General features: G+C 36.0%; 4 protein-coding genes and 1 pseudogene across 5 annotated transcripts; 4 read left to right on the top strand and 1 right to left on the bottom strand.

Annotated features, from left to right (window-relative positions):
- LOC104790419 (denticleless protein homolog) lies at window positions 3,003-6,383 on the bottom strand. Its single transcript, XM_010516174.2, has 16 exons — window positions 6,152-6,383; window positions 5,925-6,037; window positions 5,657-5,765; window positions 5,512-5,576; window positions 5,384-5,422; window positions 5,195-5,291; window positions 5,021-5,111; window positions 4,868-4,931; window positions 4,710-4,786; window positions 4,521-4,602; window positions 4,302-4,381; window positions 4,116-4,200; window positions 3,947-4,015; window positions 3,788-3,855; window positions 3,603-3,651; window positions 3,003-3,513 (listed from the first exon to the last, which is right to left on the bottom strand). Exons 1-16 carry the CDS (start codon window positions 6,216-6,218, stop codon window positions 3,121-3,123), a joined length of 1,548 nt encoding a protein of 515 aa, XP_010514476.1. The 5' UTR covers window positions 6,219-6,383; the 3' UTR covers window positions 3,003-3,120.
- On the top strand, window positions 6,795-7,248 carry LOC104790418. Its single transcript, XM_010516173.1, has one exon. It carries the CDS (start codon window positions 6,934-6,936, stop codon window positions 7,246-7,248), a length of 315 nt encoding a protein of 104 aa, XP_010514475.1. The 5' UTR covers window positions 6,795-6,933.
- On the top strand, window positions 8,328-9,581 carry LOC104790417 (ubiquinol oxidase 1c, mitochondrial-like). Its single transcript, XM_010516172.1, has 4 exons — window positions 8,328-8,639; window positions 8,741-8,869; window positions 8,941-9,429; window positions 9,522-9,581. Exons 1-4 carry the CDS (start codon window positions 8,328-8,330, stop codon window positions 9,579-9,581), a joined length of 990 nt encoding a protein of 329 aa, XP_010514474.1.
- Window positions 9,769-11,690, top strand: LOC109133287 (annotated as a pseudogene).
- On the top strand, window positions 12,335-15,274 carry LOC104790416. 2 transcript variants are annotated; one of them, XM_010516171.2, is made up of 12 exons: window positions 12,335-12,453; window positions 12,530-12,628; window positions 12,725-12,809; window positions 13,085-13,154; window positions 13,305-13,365; window positions 13,458-13,511; window positions 13,624-13,780; window positions 13,874-13,970; window positions 14,241-14,353; window positions 14,535-14,641; window positions 14,788-14,898; window positions 15,016-15,274. In XM_010516171.2, exons 1-12 carry the CDS (start codon window positions 12,370-12,372, stop codon window positions 15,139-15,141), a joined length of 1,164 nt encoding a protein of 387 aa, XP_010514473.1. In that variant the 5' UTR covers window positions 12,335-12,369; the 3' UTR covers window positions 15,142-15,274. The 2 variants fall into 2 exon arrangements, with proteins under 2 accessions (XP_010514473.1, XP_019102201.1); XM_019246656.1 differs by having other exon boundaries at window positions 12,367-12,453; window positions 12,537-12,628.

Below are 17,626 nucleotides of genomic sequence, written 5' to 3'. Positions count from 1 at the left end.
TTACATATGTAATAAAATGTGGTTCGGAACGAACTCGTCGTGCCAGATTATCTGTTTTACCATTCTGCGTGCGAGGAATGAAAATCAGCGAGAAGGATGTGAATTCCTCTTATCTTCCTAAATGTTCTCCAAATAAGTCGCGAACGCTGGCCACTCTGAAGGTGAAGACACCATCTTCACTAAGTCGGAGCAATTGGTAAGGAAAACAACATCCTGATTATCCGCTCCAATCATGCAACGCATCACCCAAACAAGGGCTTCGACCTCTGCATGAAACAGGGAGAGACTACGACGAAGATTAGCTGCTCCCATAGTGGGAGTCCCCCCAAAGGAGGATAACAAAACCAAGCTCGGCCTGCATATGGATCAGTCACTTTCCAAGAGCCATCTACAAAACATAAGTAACCTATATGATCCCTATCCCTCATAAAGCCGCTACCACCTCCAGGAAATATCCTTGGGACCGTAGGTGTAGGCTCTGCCACATCCTCTAATAGTGCCAAAAACCAAGCCTTGGACTCATCCTCCGCTATCCTCAATATTGCTTCTGGGTTTGGATCCAGGTTACTAAAAAGATTATCATTTCGGGCCTTCCAAAGATACCACAAAAGCCATGGATAAATCTTTGGGGTAGGTGTCTCTGAGAAACCGCCAAAAAAGAAAATCCATATTAGTATAAACCGACTATGAAGGGAAAACCCCTGGTCGTGTCGGAAACTGAGATAAGGCCCACACCGCGTGTTGGCGGACACTCAAACAGAACATGGTTAATGGTCTCCTCTGGAGCTCCACAGAGCGCACATTGAGTATCACAACCCAACCCTTGCTTCTGGAGATTAGTGGAGACTGCCACACAACCGGTGATCGCTTGCCACATAAAATGACGAACTTTAGGAGGACACCTAATGGTCCAAACAAAAGCCTGCAATTGTGTAATATGAGGACCAATGACTTTCCCACCTGAGTCGTGCACCTTTTGTTGTTGTAAAATATTGTAAACAGATTTGAGTGTATATTTACCCGTCTTTGTGAAATGCCAGCCCAACAAGTCTGGCGAATACGACCGTCCAATAGGTAAGGCCGAAATGATGGCGAAATCTTCCGGCACAAAAGTGACTGTAAGCTGAGCCATGTTCCAGGAATTGGTGTTCCTGTCAACGAAGGATTTAACTTGAAGCATAGGGTCTAAAATAAATCCATTGCTAAATGTTGGTCTCGGGGATTGGGCAGGGATCCAGGGATCATTCCAAACAGAAATCGAATCACCGGATCCTACCCGTTTCATGAGTCCTTTATGAACCAGAGAGCGAGCAGAAACCATACTCCGCCAACCATAAAATGGTGGGTAAGACTTTATTGGATCCAAAGGATCTGAATGTCTATACTAACGACCTTTAAAAACCCGAGCGAATAGAGAATCCGGTACTGTAATCAACCGCCAAACTTGCTTGGCCAGCAACACAGTATTACACTCATCCAAACAACAAAACCCCAGTCCCTCGTCCAGCTTACTGAGACATAATTTATCCCAAGCCACCCAATGTAACCCCCGCGACTCCCAGGATGAACTCCACCAAAAATTGGAAATCGCAGTAGTTAACTTCCACGTGACTGTTTTTGGAAGCCGTAAACATGACATCACAAAGGTACGGACAGCTGTGGCCACCGACTTTATCATCACCTCTTTCCCACTTTTGGACAAAAGTCGAGCCGGCCACCCACCAGCTCACGCTTGTAATCTTTCGTGGACAAAGGAGAAGATTTTCGTACCACCAAGTGTCGTGATCCCGAGAACCCCTTTAAGCTCTTCGCGAAGGGTGGCGTCTACCGTGTGACCAAATTAAATAGATGATTTCTGAAAATTAATCAATGATTGTCAATCTTATTTTTTCCAAACTCTCTAGAATACCTAAGTATGAGCTCATACCACCAAGTATCGTGATCGCGAGAACTCCTTTAAGCTCTTCGCGAAGGGTGGCGTCTACCGTGTGACCAAATTAAATAGATGATTTCTGAAAATTAATTAACGATTGTCAATCTTATTTCTTACAAAAATTATTCCATTTCTCTTTTTAAAAATTATTTGCACCTTTTAACAAATTTAAAACTGCAATTGAAAAAACAGCAATGGAAAACTAAATTAATTTTTTCTTTCATTTATTTTCTAACATGTTTGGATGACCTTATCGTTTCATTGTTACGTCATAAAGTTTTCTGTAACATGTTTTTTATGTAAGGTCTAGTTCGTAATTCGAATTTAGAGTTTTTTTTTTTGTTAGAACGTCATACGTCCACAAAAAAAAAAGTACATATAGTTAAAAAAGAAATTCATTACTTCATTACTTACAGTAAACTGAATAGCAAACTGGAATGATGAAAATATTGATTTAGTCTTATGGCCATTTGCTTTAAAAAAAAAAGATCTGGTTTTGGTTTTTGTCGGTTACCTAATCTAATCGTTTTGAGGACTACATGATATTGTTCACTATCAGCTCATCTGGCAACTCTCATGCATGTATATTCAAAACACTATCATCTAACTAATAGGATTGTGGCGCTTTATAGAAGGAAATGGAGAAGTACTACTAGGTACTCTTTAGAACCATTAGCCAAGAAGGTTGAGGATGGTGTGGGTATTGCAGCAAAATGTGTGATATCATCTTGATTCTTGAGGGTTGTGATGCATAAATGAAGGATAAAATTATGGCCGAGTTAGATTATACTATGGAGTGCCTAATTAGTCTTTTTCAGGTAATGATTTTGGCGTACTGTGATGTGGGAAATTAGTCACTTTCAAGGCAACGATATTGGCACTATCATACACAGGTATGAAAGGGTGCGTCGTCTATTTTTGTGGGAGTATTTATAGTGATCTATGTGCAGTTGAGTTTGAGGATGAGAAGGCTAAACGAGCACTGAAAGAAGCACAGACTGATGTCGCCCAAGGACTAACGAATACAAATCTCTTCATGGATGCTTTGAGCATTAACAAATGGTAAAAGTATTCTAATACTTTCTGATATACTTCATACAAAACTTTCAGATATCAACCCAAATCTAATAAGGCTTACAATTTCTGTACAACAGGCTTTGAAAAGAGAATCAAAGAAGAGATTAAGGTTAGGGAGTGACAAGAAAATAATCTCTAATGGTTCGCCTTTTGACTGAGGAAGGAGGGTTTAGTACAGAGGATGGACTGTTGAATGTGGTTTCTGGTGTTCTCTCGCATATTGTATCTTCTTCTGATGATGATGATAACGATGACAATGATGATGATGAAGATGTTTTCTTCTTCTTAGACTCTGGAGTTCCAATGATAGGCATTGACTGATTATCATCTGATGATGATGATAATAGTGAATGCTTTTGTGGACTCTCAGCTTCTCTGTTCATCTCAAGTATTTCTTTGGCTTCACTATTTGACAATGCGGTCACTCTGCGTTTGACTCTAGGCGCAGATGCTGTTGAGTTTGCGTTCGAACAGCGGTTGTTCTCTATGTTCCACAGTCGTACCTAATTATGAACAGATATGAAGAAGTCAGTAAAAAGGCTAAACATCCTAACCTTTTGCTTGTATCAACATATATGAAATGTTTTGTTACCGTGAAATCATCTGAAGCTGTTGCTACTTTCCCAATCTCTGATGGTGACCTGCACAAGAGATTTGGCACCAGTTTAGTTATTAGCTAGTTGGAAGCAGTGAATAAAGAATTAAGTTTTCATTGTTTCTTATTGTTGAAATGATTGATTCAAGAAAGAAAGAAGAGGGTCGGTTAAGTGGATTTACCAATCTACTGCAGTAACTTCAAAGTCGTGGCCTTTTAAGAGTGTAGGATCTACGTGAGGCTTGTTGACCTGAAATTTTTAATGGTTACTTAAGCATACTAAGTCTTGAAACAATTGATTTGTTAGAGAATGTTCAAACTAAGTGACAAAGGATTCAAACCTGCCATATGTAAGCGTTTCCATCGCTTGAACCGCTCAAAACATATTCACCATCAGGACTAATCATTGTCTGCAGAGCAATATTGAGATAGTGAGTGAGCAGGTGAAAATATGTTGTATAAGTAAATCAATTGTGTGATTGAAGGGAAAATTGTGAAGGAGGCATTTACCCTTACGAAAAAAGAATCTATTCGGCAGCCAGAGAAATATTGTACAGGTCCTTTGTCAAGCTGCAGCGTGTTGTATAAATAGATTCTGCAACAGATTGATGAAATAGAGAGAAATTGTTAAGTTAAAGCTGGAATGTTTGACGAAAACTCTCTCACTAAGAGAAGTTAGAGTCATAAAAATCAAACCTATTGTCCTTGCATGATGCTGTGAGAAGGGTTCCACTTGAGCCCTGAGACAAGGATACTATGCCATGTAATCCTTTTTCCTGAACAAATTAAAAAAGAAAAAGAAAAAACAGGATAAAGATTAGCCTAATTCATCCCTTCAGTCAGATTGAGGGTTAAGCCCATTCAGAACAAATATGTGATCTTATCTCAGACTAGTAAAAAGGCAGCTTAGCTTACCTTAGTGTGTGTTGGGTCTGACTGTGGAGATGCTTGAGCAAAAGGAACTTTCAGCTTTCTTGTGTCCCAAAATTTCAAGGCACTAAAAGAATGGCAGAAAAAGAAAAACAAAGATGTAAACAATATTCCTATGTGCTTTAAAGAGTAGCACTAGCTTTATATGAACCCACTACAATGTTGTGCAAGTACCTATCAGGTGCTCCAGCAGTGGCAATTGTGATCTCGTCCTTGAGATAAAGCACAGAGGTAATACTTGATGAAGCAGCCTGAAAACATGAAGCCAATAAGCAGAGAAGATAGGAGAAACAGATTAGAAGGGAAGAGTCACAAATGAGCGGATGGAAAACCTTGCGACGTCTGATTCGTTTTGAAAGAGGGGATAAATGAGCTCCTTTAACCATGTCAGTAGAGCTGTATGAAGACCAGAAAAACAATCAAGATGGTTTTAAAGAAGAAAAAGAAACAAAACTGATCTTCACAGTCAAGTTTAGAGGATTTACTTGATACAATGTTCCTCTTTGTAAGAACTACTTCTACATCTTAAATCCCATAGCGCAAAACATCCATCTCTTGAACCAGATACAAGAAGATCTACAAGCAGCAAGAGTAAGAGTCATATCTTGACAAAATTTATCAAATAGTAAAACAAAAAGAGATATATGGAAGAAACAAACCAGAATTAGTGGGATGTGGACACATTGATTTCACAGTTCCTGTATGTCCTATAAGAACTCCAGTACACTTATTCTCCTCTACATCCCACACTTTAATCTACATTCAAGCGTATGCAAATGTCAGTGTCACAATGTTTGTTCTCACAAACTAGTCAATTAAATAAACATTGAGTCACCACCACTACTTACAGTTTGATCACCAGAAGCAGTCAGAAGACAACTATCTCCCTGCAACAAATTTACAAATGAGTAAACATCAAATGAGCTCCACTTAGTTTAATTAAAGATTCAGAAAATTAAAACGGAATATAACGCACCTTGATCCAAGAAATGTCAAACACAGCATTATAATGAGCAATCCAATCACGAAACCTAGCTTTCTCTACACATTGTAAACAAACACAAATCAGTATTCTATTAAGCTCCGGAAAAATTAGGGTTTTAACAGAGACGAGACGAGACCTGTATTCTCTTGATGAGTTGCAGAAGAGGCAAACTTCTTACTGGAATTAAACATGCTCACATGACCATCTTCATCTGATACTGCAAATAATTGAGAATTCCGGCTAGTCTGTAAACGTTTTAAACAAAATCGTTAATCCTAAATCACAAAACGACCATAGTTTGATCTAGGATTGGAGCTAGATCTAATAATTTGCATAATAACTAGATCTAGGATTGGAGCTAGCTACATTGAGAAATCAAACTTGAAGCAGAATTAGGACCGTACCTTGCAAAACGAAACAGCCAACGGCGGAGTTCGAATCCCGTCGTGTTCTACCGAAACGCCGGTGAATTCTCTGCAAGTCAGCTCAGAATCTGGGAAGAACGGTCGCTTCCGTACTGGAAACCAAAAAAAAAAGTTCAATCAGAACAATCTAAAGAGGGTGAAACTCAGATATACACAAGAAAACACCAACAGAAGCACGAATTTGTATGTAAAATGTAAGAATATACCTCGAAAGCCGTTGAGTTCTCTGAGTCCAATGTCGACGAAGACGGATCTAGATCTGGAGGATTCCATCGGAGAGTCTCTGATGTGCAATCGAGAGAGAGAAGCGGCGGAGGAGAAATGAGGTTATGGTTAGATATTTCCCGGTGGAGCCGAAGTTTATTATCTCTGAATACGGAGCGGGATACTGGAATTTTGTGGGCGGTGTGTGTCTCTCATCTCACGCGGGAAAATTAATTTTTTCCCCAAAATCGAAATATTTTTCGTTTGACCTCTACACGCAGAGAGAATGAAGAAAGACTTTAAAAGGTTTTTCCCATAAGGCCCAAATATGCTGGCCCATTTATTTTTAGTTTGAGAGGATTGATTACCAAATGAATGACTCGGCTAGAACCGATAACCGAACTGAACCAAATGTTTTTTTCAATTAATTTCAGTAGCGTTTTCGAGAAAACCAAAAAAAAAAAAACTGATTAACCGAACCGTACAGAATAAACCGAAGTTTTCCCGCGCAAAAAAAACACATAATCAATTTCCAATTTTAACCTTTCCTCTACTTACACCTAATCTTCTTCTGAAAGCTTCGTTCTCTATTAAATTTCTTGGGAAGCAACCAAATTGCAATGCCAAACAAACTCGTCTCTAAAGAGTACCAATCCTCTTCTAATTGGAAAAATATCTCTCTTTTTTTTCCTTTCTCTTTTCTTGTTTCTTCATCTTTTTTGTTGATTTCAAAACTTTGTAAGACTGTCTCTCCTTTTTGTTTCAATCTTTGTTTTTTATATAAATGGGAATATCGAAGAAACATCAAGTTGGCAGAGGATTAGACACCGATGGGGAAAAGTGGGTGTTCGCCGAAATTTCGATTCGGGAGTCACTGAAGCCGGTGAAGACGAAACTCAAAAAGACAGAGAGAGAATCAATTTCAGCTGAAGAAATTTGTGTCACTCCCACGAGGAAAGAATCAACAATTTCGGAGAAACTGAAATGTCCCGCTGCTCCTAGGAAACGTCGACCGGTGTTGAAGTGTCGGAGCAATGTTCGTATAGAGTACTTTGTGCCTCCTTCAGATTTGGAGTCGGTGTTTATACAACGCCGTTAATGTAAGAAAAAAAAAAAGACTACTAAAGAGTTCTAAGTTTGGTTTTATTTGTTTTTCCTTATGTGCTCAAGTCATTTTTTGACTTCCTCTTATGTTTGGTTTGGTACAAAAGCATTTTACTCTTTTTATGTTTCACATGTCTATAAGCGTTGCAATTAGCCAATCTAGTCCACGAAAGCTTTAGAAAAAGAAAAAGAAAAAACTTATCGTTCAACTTAACGATATGTAACGTAACGGCCAGCAATTTCATTGGGACGAAAAAATCTTCACGACTTGTTCACGTTTTAGTCCAAAATATCTTGCCATTGAAGCTAAGCCCCTTTCACAGTTCACACCGTGTATCTCTCTAATAAAGTTTCTTCTCTTTATTGATAAAAACTCTTGATATTCAGGAACAATACACATGCTGTTACCTCTAAAACCCCAAATTTAACTTTGAAGATGTAAGTTCGAGCAAAAGGGGTTAAGTTTTGTTGCACCACAGAAATTGCTCTGTAGATATTTTCTGATTCCATCCAGTTGTATTAACAAAGATGACGAAATCAAACACACATAAACTTTGTTGCGCACTAGGGTTTGGCATTGGTGTACCATCTCCACTACTTCCCTACAGATAAAGAGATGACATTTATGTAATATCTTCTTTCGAAACCTAGTTCTCTCTTAAATTTCATGTCTACTTACTAAATGAGAGTTTACCTCAAAGTAAGATTTCTAAGAACTTTGAAGCTTTCGCTATAAAGGATGATGTTGATAAGAAAAGGAATAAAGGATTACACTGAAGGCTATGAAAGACTCAACTTATACAATTTTAGTTTTAATCCGTAAACATTATTTGGGATTTATTCTTAATTATTTCAGAAAAGGCCTAAAGGGCTGTATGCGCTCGGGCTATATTTCGGCTGACCCGATCCAAACTTGAACCCGAACCCGACAGCTATACTTAAACCCTTCACATTCAGGCAGGCAGCTCTGTTCATGTTAAATCCCTTTTGTCGTCTTTTCTCTAAACCCCTAACTCTCAAAATTTAGGGTTTTACATTCTCTAGAAACCAAATAAATCTCACTTGAATCCGAAAATGATCACGACAATACTCCGTCGATCTCTCCTGGATGCATCAAAGCCGGCGACTTCCATTAATGCTCTATATCACCAACTTGCTCCAGCGACAAATTTCAGGGCTCCGGCGATGGGAGGCGTGAGAGATCTCAGCAAGATGACATTTGAAAAGAAAGAAACGTCCGTGGAGGGCAATAAAGGATCGGGAGACGGGGGCAAGGCTGATGATCAAGGTAACAAAGGCGAGCAGCTAATCGTTAGCTATTGGGGTGTGAAGCCGATGAAAATCACCAAAGAAGATGGAACTGAATGGAAATGGAGTTGCTTTCGGGTACGTGCACATACGTCATTACATATAAATGTTTTGTGTATTCGTTATTTACTCTTTGTTGATTTATATGTTCTTGTTTTTGTGTGGAACAACAATGGTAGCCATGGGAGACTTATAAAGCAGACCTGACTATAGATTTGAAGAAGCATCATGTGCCTTCCACTTTACCGGATAAGTTAGCTTATTGGATGGTTAAATCTCTTCGATGGCCTACCGATCTATTCTTCCAGGTACGCTCTTAGGTTTCAGTTGAGTCTAATTGTATGTTTGGACTAATTTCGCCAAACGAATTAAAACTCAGAGGAGATACGGATGCCGAGCGATGATGCTAGAGACGGTAGCAGCGGTACCAGGAATGGTTGGAGGGATGCTTATGCACTTCAAATCGCTAAGGCGTTTCGAACAAAGCGGGGGTTGGATCAAAGCCCTTCTCGAAGAAGCAGAGAATGAGAGAATGCACTTGATGACATTCATGGAAGTAGCGAAACCCAAATGGTACGAACGAGCTCTTGTGATCGCCGTTCAAGGCGTTTTCTTCAACGCTTATTTACTCGGATACATAATCTCTCCCAAATTTGCTCATCGTATGGTTGGATACCTTGAGGAAGAAGCAATACATTCTTACACTGAGTTTCTAAAGGAACTAGATAATGGTAACATCGAGAACGTTCCCGCACCGGCTATTGCTATTGATTACTGGAGGCTTGAAGCTGACGCCACGCTTCGTGATGCCGTCATGGTGGTTCGTGCTGATGAGGCGCATCACCGTGACGTTAACCACTATGCATCCGTAAGTGTAGTGTAAATATATGAAAATTATACTATATACTATATGTTAAAAAAGATGATTAATTCTTTCAATGGTTTGTATAAACTGTGCAGGATATTCACTACCAAGGTCATGAGCTGAAAGAAGCTCCAGCTCCCATAGGATATCACTGAATCAGAGAAGAGCTTCTAGTTTTATTTTCTCGCTCTCAAAACTTAATTTCTTGAATTGCTACTCGTCATGACTTCTTTTTAATTGGATATCGTTGAAGCTAAGCCACCACCAGATTAATTAATTTTGGAAAATATTAGATATACTGATATACATATTAGTTTTATTACGTAATGTGATACTTAAATGATGAAGTTCATTTCCCGTAACATTACGTGACAAAAAAATACCCAATATATATCAAATGAATTATGTTAGAAGAAAATTCCAATACATTAACTTCGTTGTAATCTAATCTGTATAAATTGGAAATATTATTTATTTACTTAATTTTATTAACTTTTTACGGAACATGATTCCATTTTCATTTAATTTAATTTAATTTATAAAGTTTGTAACTTGTAAGCAGTGCTTGTAAGTATCATATACAATTTTACACTAAATATAAATAATTATTAAATTTCTTAACCTAAGTAGTAAATAAGGTTGTCTCATTGGTTCTCCAGATTTTCTATTTTCTTAATTTAATTTGTAAATTTTGTAATTATAGTATTATATATCATATTGAAATTAATTATTATTCTGTTTATCAACTTTTCAACTTAACATTAAAATATAAAACCCCAATATTAACTACAGTATAATTAATCTATTAATAATGGGGAATTATTTTTGTTTAAACTCTAAAAATGTTAAAAACTTAAAAGAAAAATAATTTTAATGAAGAAACTATTTTTGCAAGTTATATTTTATTTTGTGAGACACGTAGACAAGAATAAATATTGAGATATACTCTCATAGATTTAATTTATATTTTCCAATCTGTATATTGCCTAGTTTAGATAATTCCTTCATTTCCAATTTTTATTATTAGGCGATCAACTTAAGATTTGTATAAATATACTATACCTACGGATTTGTGAAGTAACACATCAAACATTCATAATTCCAAAGCATTATTCTCAATAAACCTTTATTGGCTATGCCGCCAAAGAAAAAGTTGATTGGTTCCGACATCAATTCAAAGTGGTCTATGCTTCCTCCCGACCTGATTCGATCAGTGCTGGAACGTTTGAACTTTGTAGAGTTTCATCGAGCCAGGTATATCTCTTCATATTGGTATTCCGCTTCGGAATTATGCATTAGACAAAACCCTAATCAATGGCTCATCCACTTTTCAAACGACATCCATGTTTCATGTAAGTTGTATGATCCTCTTAATAAAAAAACCTATATAGTAAGAGATCTCGGGTTTGATTTCCATAAGAGTAGTTGTTTGGCTAATTTTGGTTCCTGATGTTAGACCATAGAACCGATTTTTATCTTTTGAATATATTTACTCGAGAGAGGATTCATCTTCCAACTCTGGAAGAAATTGATGGATGGCAGATGAAGTTTGAGAGGGTTGGTGAGTCTGATTTCTTGGAGACCTTCACATATGAAGGCTTTTTTTTTTTTTTTTTTTTTTTTTTTTNTTTTTTTTTTGTCAAACAACCTTCACATATGAAGGCTATGGAAGTTTTTCTTATGGTAAAGGCACCAAAGTTGAAATCAACCGTGCGGTTTTATGGGTAGATGAAAGAAACAAAGACTACTTAGTTGTGTGGAACATTGACTGCTTTTTTGCATATCACAAGAAAGGAGATAGTAAGAAGAGCTGGAAAGTGTTTCAACCTCTAAAGAATCAAGGCTGCTTCGATATGGTAATTAAAGAAAGCAAGCTTTATATACTTAGTCCATGTCAAAACATCACTGTTTTCGATTTTGCTGGTGGTGATTCTCCAAAGGAATTTGCAAGTTCCACAGTTTTGGATGATTCTAGACCATATCATCTCAACCATCTAGATGTAACTTTGTCCGGTGAGATTTTGAGCAAGGAAGACAGATCAGGGATATACTCATGTGACGTCTACAAGATGGATCTAGAATCATCAAAATGGACAAGAATCCATTCTCTAGAGAACGAAGTATTGTCTTTGGATCCAGGAACAACAGTTGCAGTTAAAGATGGATATAGGAAAAATTGCTTATATTTTAGTAATTATAAGCTCGTAGTCTTGCCCGAAGAAAAAGAAAGTGTGGTAGAAACAATAAGGCTAGTACTTTATTAAGCTTAAAGTTCTTTAGTGATAGATACAGTAATTACGATATTGGAATCGATTGTGCTGTCAAACGGTCTCATCGCCTTGCAGCTCCATCGTCGTCAATTTCTTTCAAGGATTCTCGTTGGTTTTTCCCAACTTTTGGTGGCAGATGGTTGCCTTAACGTTATCTCTAAGTATACGGTTTTGGTAAGTTCTTTTACATTGTGCTAAGTTTTTTTTTTAATTTATATATAGTGTTTGTAATCAATCGGATATAACAACTATTCTCAATCTTTCTTAGATTTTTCCCCCAAATTGTGTTTAACTTTTTTGCATTCTAGTAGTTCCAATAGATGCAGCAAACATCAGACTATTTAAAATATATCAGTCAAATCTGCTTGATAGGCTTTTCGTTCTGCTTGAACCATTTGCGGATAGGCTTTCTCCATTCAGGGTTTTAGTCCACTCTAATTTGAAATCACCGCGGACAAAATATTTTATGTGAAAACAGTCCGTAGTTAGTAAATGATGGTATTATTTATATTTTGTTTGAAGTTTGAACACTACTATGGACATGGTAAATAAAATAATTTACATTTACAACTTTACTCAAAGTTAACTTTTGATATGGAAAAATTAATATTATAAGCCAAAATCTTTTTAATATTTGTCTCTTTTTCTGCTTTCATAAGAGAAGAAAGAAACAATGGCTGCGACCCGAACCATCGTGGAAGCGATTCACTCATCGGCGACGCAAGCCGTCGTGTATCTTTCTGGCGGTGCCTCTCAGGTACGGTTTCTCTCTGTTATTGATCCGAATTCTTGTAAATTTATTGGCGTGATCCAACAAAAGTCTTATTTATTAGTCTTTAGGTTGGTTAATGTCAGTTCCAGGAGCTTCCAACACACTTCTTGAATCCGTGGTTCCGTATTCTATGATCTCTATGGTCCAATTACTCGGAAGGGTTTGTTCTTTATTACCTCAAATCAATTATCAATGATCAGTTTTTCTTTCCTCCCCCCCCCCGACTCTTAAGTAGTTATTGATCTTTCTCTCTCAGGTTCCAAACCAACACTGTAGCCAAGAAATGGCGAATGAGATGGCTTTGTTAGCTTATAATCGGGCTCTTAAGCTTTCTAAACCAGGTTTTTACTATACATGTCATTCTTTAACATTGTTGTTGCTTAGTAACATTTTTGTCAGTTGAGTTCGTTTAAGGTTTATTGGTGGAGAGTCCATAAAAAATTTTGTGTTCATGGGTTCAAATCTTGAAAATGGTGGCTTTATATATTATATCATGATTCAACCAGGGATGTACGGCCTTAGAGGCCTACGGATTATGAAAAGAGACATAGTTGTTGCTTGTTAGCTAAGAAGTAGAAATCTTGGATTGTTTTGACTTGCTAATTTTGGTGGATAGGATGTGCGGTTCTTGGTGTTGGTTTTACGGGAACATTAGCAGCTTCTCGTCCAAAGCGTGGGGATCACAGGTTATGTGCCCTGCTCTGAATATAAATGTGTTTTGCTTGAGACATTAGCTATCAATATAAGTTGTAGTCCAGGACAAACAACCATATGGTCAGGGGAATTAGATGCTTTCTCTTATTACTACTCATAGTTTTGTTTTGTTCTGTGAGTAGGTTTTTTTTGTCGGTAAGAGGATCCGACCGGATATGGGAAACTTCGGTTACTCTAACAAAGGTGATTGCAACAATCTTTCTCATTTCTTGCTTTACTCTTTGTTGTTATCTATACCCTCATGTGTTTCTTTATCTTATTGTGGAATGTTTTAGGGAAAACGAACCCGAGAGGAAGAAGATAAAGTGGCAAGCTGTGTACTAATCCAGGTGTGTTATATCACAGCTAGTCTTACAACCTAGTACCTATCTAGGGGATAAATTTTCTGAAAGCATTGTACTCATGAGTTCTTAAAACCTTTTCTGGTTACTACTATCTTAGGCTATGGCCAAAGCATGCCAAGTTTCTGAGACACTTGACTCTGGCTTGACTGCGTCTGAGGTGCCTAATGAGTCTGAAACCCAGGTTAGTGAAGAAGAAGAGCTAGAGCAGCTTATAGGTGGACAAGTGTGCTCTAAGATTTATCCATTTTCTAAGGGTAAGATTTTGGTCATGTGAATCATAGAAGGTTTTTATAAACTGAATCTTGCAATTTGTGGCCTTTAATGATGTAGTTTTACCTTTATTGCAGACTCGTACGGGTCGGATAAAGATAGAAAGATTATACTGCCTGGTTCTTTTAACCCATTACATGAGGGTCATCTTAAGTTGTTGGAAGCTGGTATGAGGTAGGCTAGTATCTCTTTATTATTCAACCATTATGTATTACTTATTATTGTCTTTTGACTCTTGACTGAATATATGTTTCTTAGCTAAATCTGATATGCTATGTTATGCAAGGTAGTTTGCAATTTGATTATCCCTTTAGTTGTGCTATATGATTTGATTCCATAGTTAGTTTTTGGAGAGTCTTGTGGCCTTTCGACGTTTTAATTATCACCCACTACAAATCTCATAACAAAGTGTAAACAATCTAAGAAGCAGATTTGTTTGTGCAGTGTTTCTGAGGGCGGAGGGTATCCATGTTTTGAAATATCTGCAGTAAATGCAGACAAACCATCGCTTACAGTTGCAGAGATTAAAGATCGTGTCAAGCAATTTGAAGTACTTGGTAATCTTCATTTTTCACTCACTAGTTGTTCATGTTTTCAATCTTGTGCACCACTTTCTTGTGCATCTCTGAGTTACAACAATCTGATGATCCAGATTCAAGCTACAACTTTTTACCAGTGCAAGTTTATGTGTTACTACTAGTGCCATTGGTTGATATTGGTTTGGTATCCCGTTGGCAGGAAAGACGGTAATAGTTTCAAATCAGCCATTCTTCTACAAGAAAGCTGAACTCTTCCCTGGAAGCAGTTTTGTAATTGGTGCCGACACTGCATCAAGGCTCATAAATGTATGCCTGATCCTTTTTTTGTTTCGTTCTTTTAACCCTACAATTAGATCTATATGCTAACACTAGTACACTGTTGTTATCATGAACGTTTAAAGCACTCTATTCTTTCAAATCAAAAACCATAAGGAACTTTTAACTTCTTACAGCCAAAGTACTACGAAGGAAGCGAAAAAAGAATGTTGGAGGTACTAGGTGACTGCAAACGAACAGGCTGCAAGTTCCTTGTTGGTGGCCGCAATGTAGACGGTGTATTTAAGGTTTGATCTCAACATTAGAATCTCGACCAATACGACTTTTTACGCTCTCGAGCATTTCTATGGATTTTATTGTCTATGGATTACTTATCCCTTGCTCCTCTTCCTCATCCTCTGCAGGTTCTTGATGATCTTGATATTCCTGATGAAATAAACGATATGTTTATCTCAATTCCAGAAAACACATTCCGGATGGATATATCCTCTACAGAGCTAAGAAAGAAGCAAGGAGGTGCTGTTTCATAATAATGACTTCTCGACGACACACATGAAAGTCCCTATTGTCCTATTGTATTGTTTAAAAATTGTAAAACTAAATAATTAAATACAACAAGTTAGATATTCACTTACATCGAAATCTACAATTTACAGTTTCATATTCGACCGTCCGAAAAATGTGAAGTCTTAATTTGGTCCACTTCTTAATATATTGTTTTAATAAAATTCTGAAGGTTATTTTGGATCCAATCTTTTATTACAAAAGACATGAGAAATTCAGAACTATTGAGGATCTGAGCAAATCCGACATGTGTGTACTGTCGTTTTGCTTGATCGAATTCAACTGTTAACATATTAACCCCTCTTGATTTTACTCATGTTTATCTTTCTGCAAACATAATTATTGACTTTGACATTATTTTTTTTATTAATTGATTATTTGATGTGTTCACTCAAAATTTGGCACAGCCTGACTGTTGAGCCACATGCTTAAATCTAAATAAATTTATTGTGCATATAAAACGAACGAAAAAAACTCTGAAAATCTGTTTTATTAACTATACCACCATTATCACATTTTTAGAAATATAACAATATTTGCATATTATTATATGAATTATAAGGTTTGAGTTTACTAATTGACATTATATAATAAGATACATTTTTATTAAAAAGAAAAAAAAAAGAAGAGGAGTATTGTTTCTTTGGTGACTTTTTTTAGAATGGTGATATTTTAGATTTTTAATGTTCTCTTTTATAATTTGGTGGCGATAATTTAAATTTTTTTGCTAAGTGTTAGCGATACGAAATGATTTTAGTTTTCAGCTTTACTATTATTGTGTTGTTATTACATTAAATTTTCTGATATAGTTACTAAAATTCAAGTATTCTTTGATAAGATAGAGAGGTAGCATGCGAGATACGGGCGTTACTAATATTGAGATGAAATCAATAAAATTTTGTCCAATGGATTGATGGTAGAGATTATTTGTAAAAAGCATAAACTAATATTAATATTTAATGTTCATAAAATGCGCAAAGTAATAAATCACAATCATCTTATGAAAACAAATTAACCATTCTTACATCATCTTCTACCATTTCTCAGATCCGAGATAACATAGTCAAACTCCCAAAGAATTTTGACCATTTGGTCAGTATGACAGAAGAATATAACGCCAGAGCAATTACAGCGAGATGAATATAATTTTTTATATATTATCCTTATAAATAAATAAAATTTGAATTATATTTATTATAGTTTTTATATATATAACAAACATATAGTTTATTGATTTTGTATATTAAATTTTAAAAAGATCATATTTAAATAAATATGTATTATAAAGTATACCGCTTCATATATTTCATGCTATATAAAGAAACAAAATTCAACACTCCAAACACATTATTCAATTCATAATATCACCAATTTTTTTGTTTCAATTCTATGATTCTCTTTTAGAAAAAAAAGACTTGGAAATTAAACTATTATAGGTGTTTTTAATATAATCAATCATCACATCTGCACCATGAAAATATGTTATTATTCATTATTATTTATTAAAAATATTTAGGATCATAATCTTTAAAATTATTAGTTATATAACAAATTTTTAAAATTAAACATTTTAATATTACCAATAAACTGATTTGATATTAGAAATATAGTTTTTTGGTTAATTATTATGTTGAAGTAAGATCATCTTAGTAATTTTGTATATTTTAGAATAGTTTTTTAAAAGATAATAGAAAAGGGGTATTTTGAAATGTGTAATAAAAAGAGAGTATTTTTCCTAATTTACTCTTTTAGTAAACTCCATTGATGGTAAAGAAAACTACATAACCATAAATCATAAATGCAGTGGATCAACTTATACTACAAATCAGTATTTCAATGCCATTATCAGTATTTTTAATTTGTTAGAACGTTAACTTCAAATTTATTAGCGATCGGCCAAATTTTGTAGTTTAAAGATTTTTCTATAATACAAAAATTTTGATATTTCAGAGACTTCTTTCTTTCGAATCCTATAAAAAAGACAACTTTAACTAAAATTTATGTAGTTTCTTCAACATTGGTTTGTGCAAATTAAACCAAACCAAATTGTACCATGTGGTTTATCAAGAACATTGGTTACAAAATACGGCGTCGTATCTTTAGATGACGTGTTTTTTTTTTTTTGGTGGGACTTGCTTTTCAAGCCACTGTCCACACGCTCTGGTGTGAGAGAAACAAACGCCGTCATGGAGAACAGCCGCGTACTTTGACTCAGATAATCCAGTTCCTAGGTCGCCTAGTTCGTAATAAGATATCCTCTGTTCAGCAAAACGATCTTGCGAAGCTACGGGATGGTTTACAAGTCTGGTTTCAGTCCAGACCTTAAGCTCCCTTTGTTTTTCTAATAACTTTTAATCTTTATTTCGAAACCAAGATGCAATACTTTGTACAAAGGGTTTTTTTGGCTGAATATAATTTAGCATTCATTCAAAAAAAAAAAAAAAAAAAAAA

This window comes from Camelina sativa, chromosome 6 (genome assembly GCF_000633955.1).
Source record: "Camelina sativa cultivar DH55 chromosome 6, Cs, whole genome shotgun sequence".
NCBI classification, from domain to species: domain Eukaryota; kingdom Viridiplantae; phylum Streptophyta; class Magnoliopsida; order Brassicales; family Brassicaceae; genus Camelina; species Camelina sativa.
This window is presented reverse-complemented; position numbering and strand designations above follow the sequence as displayed.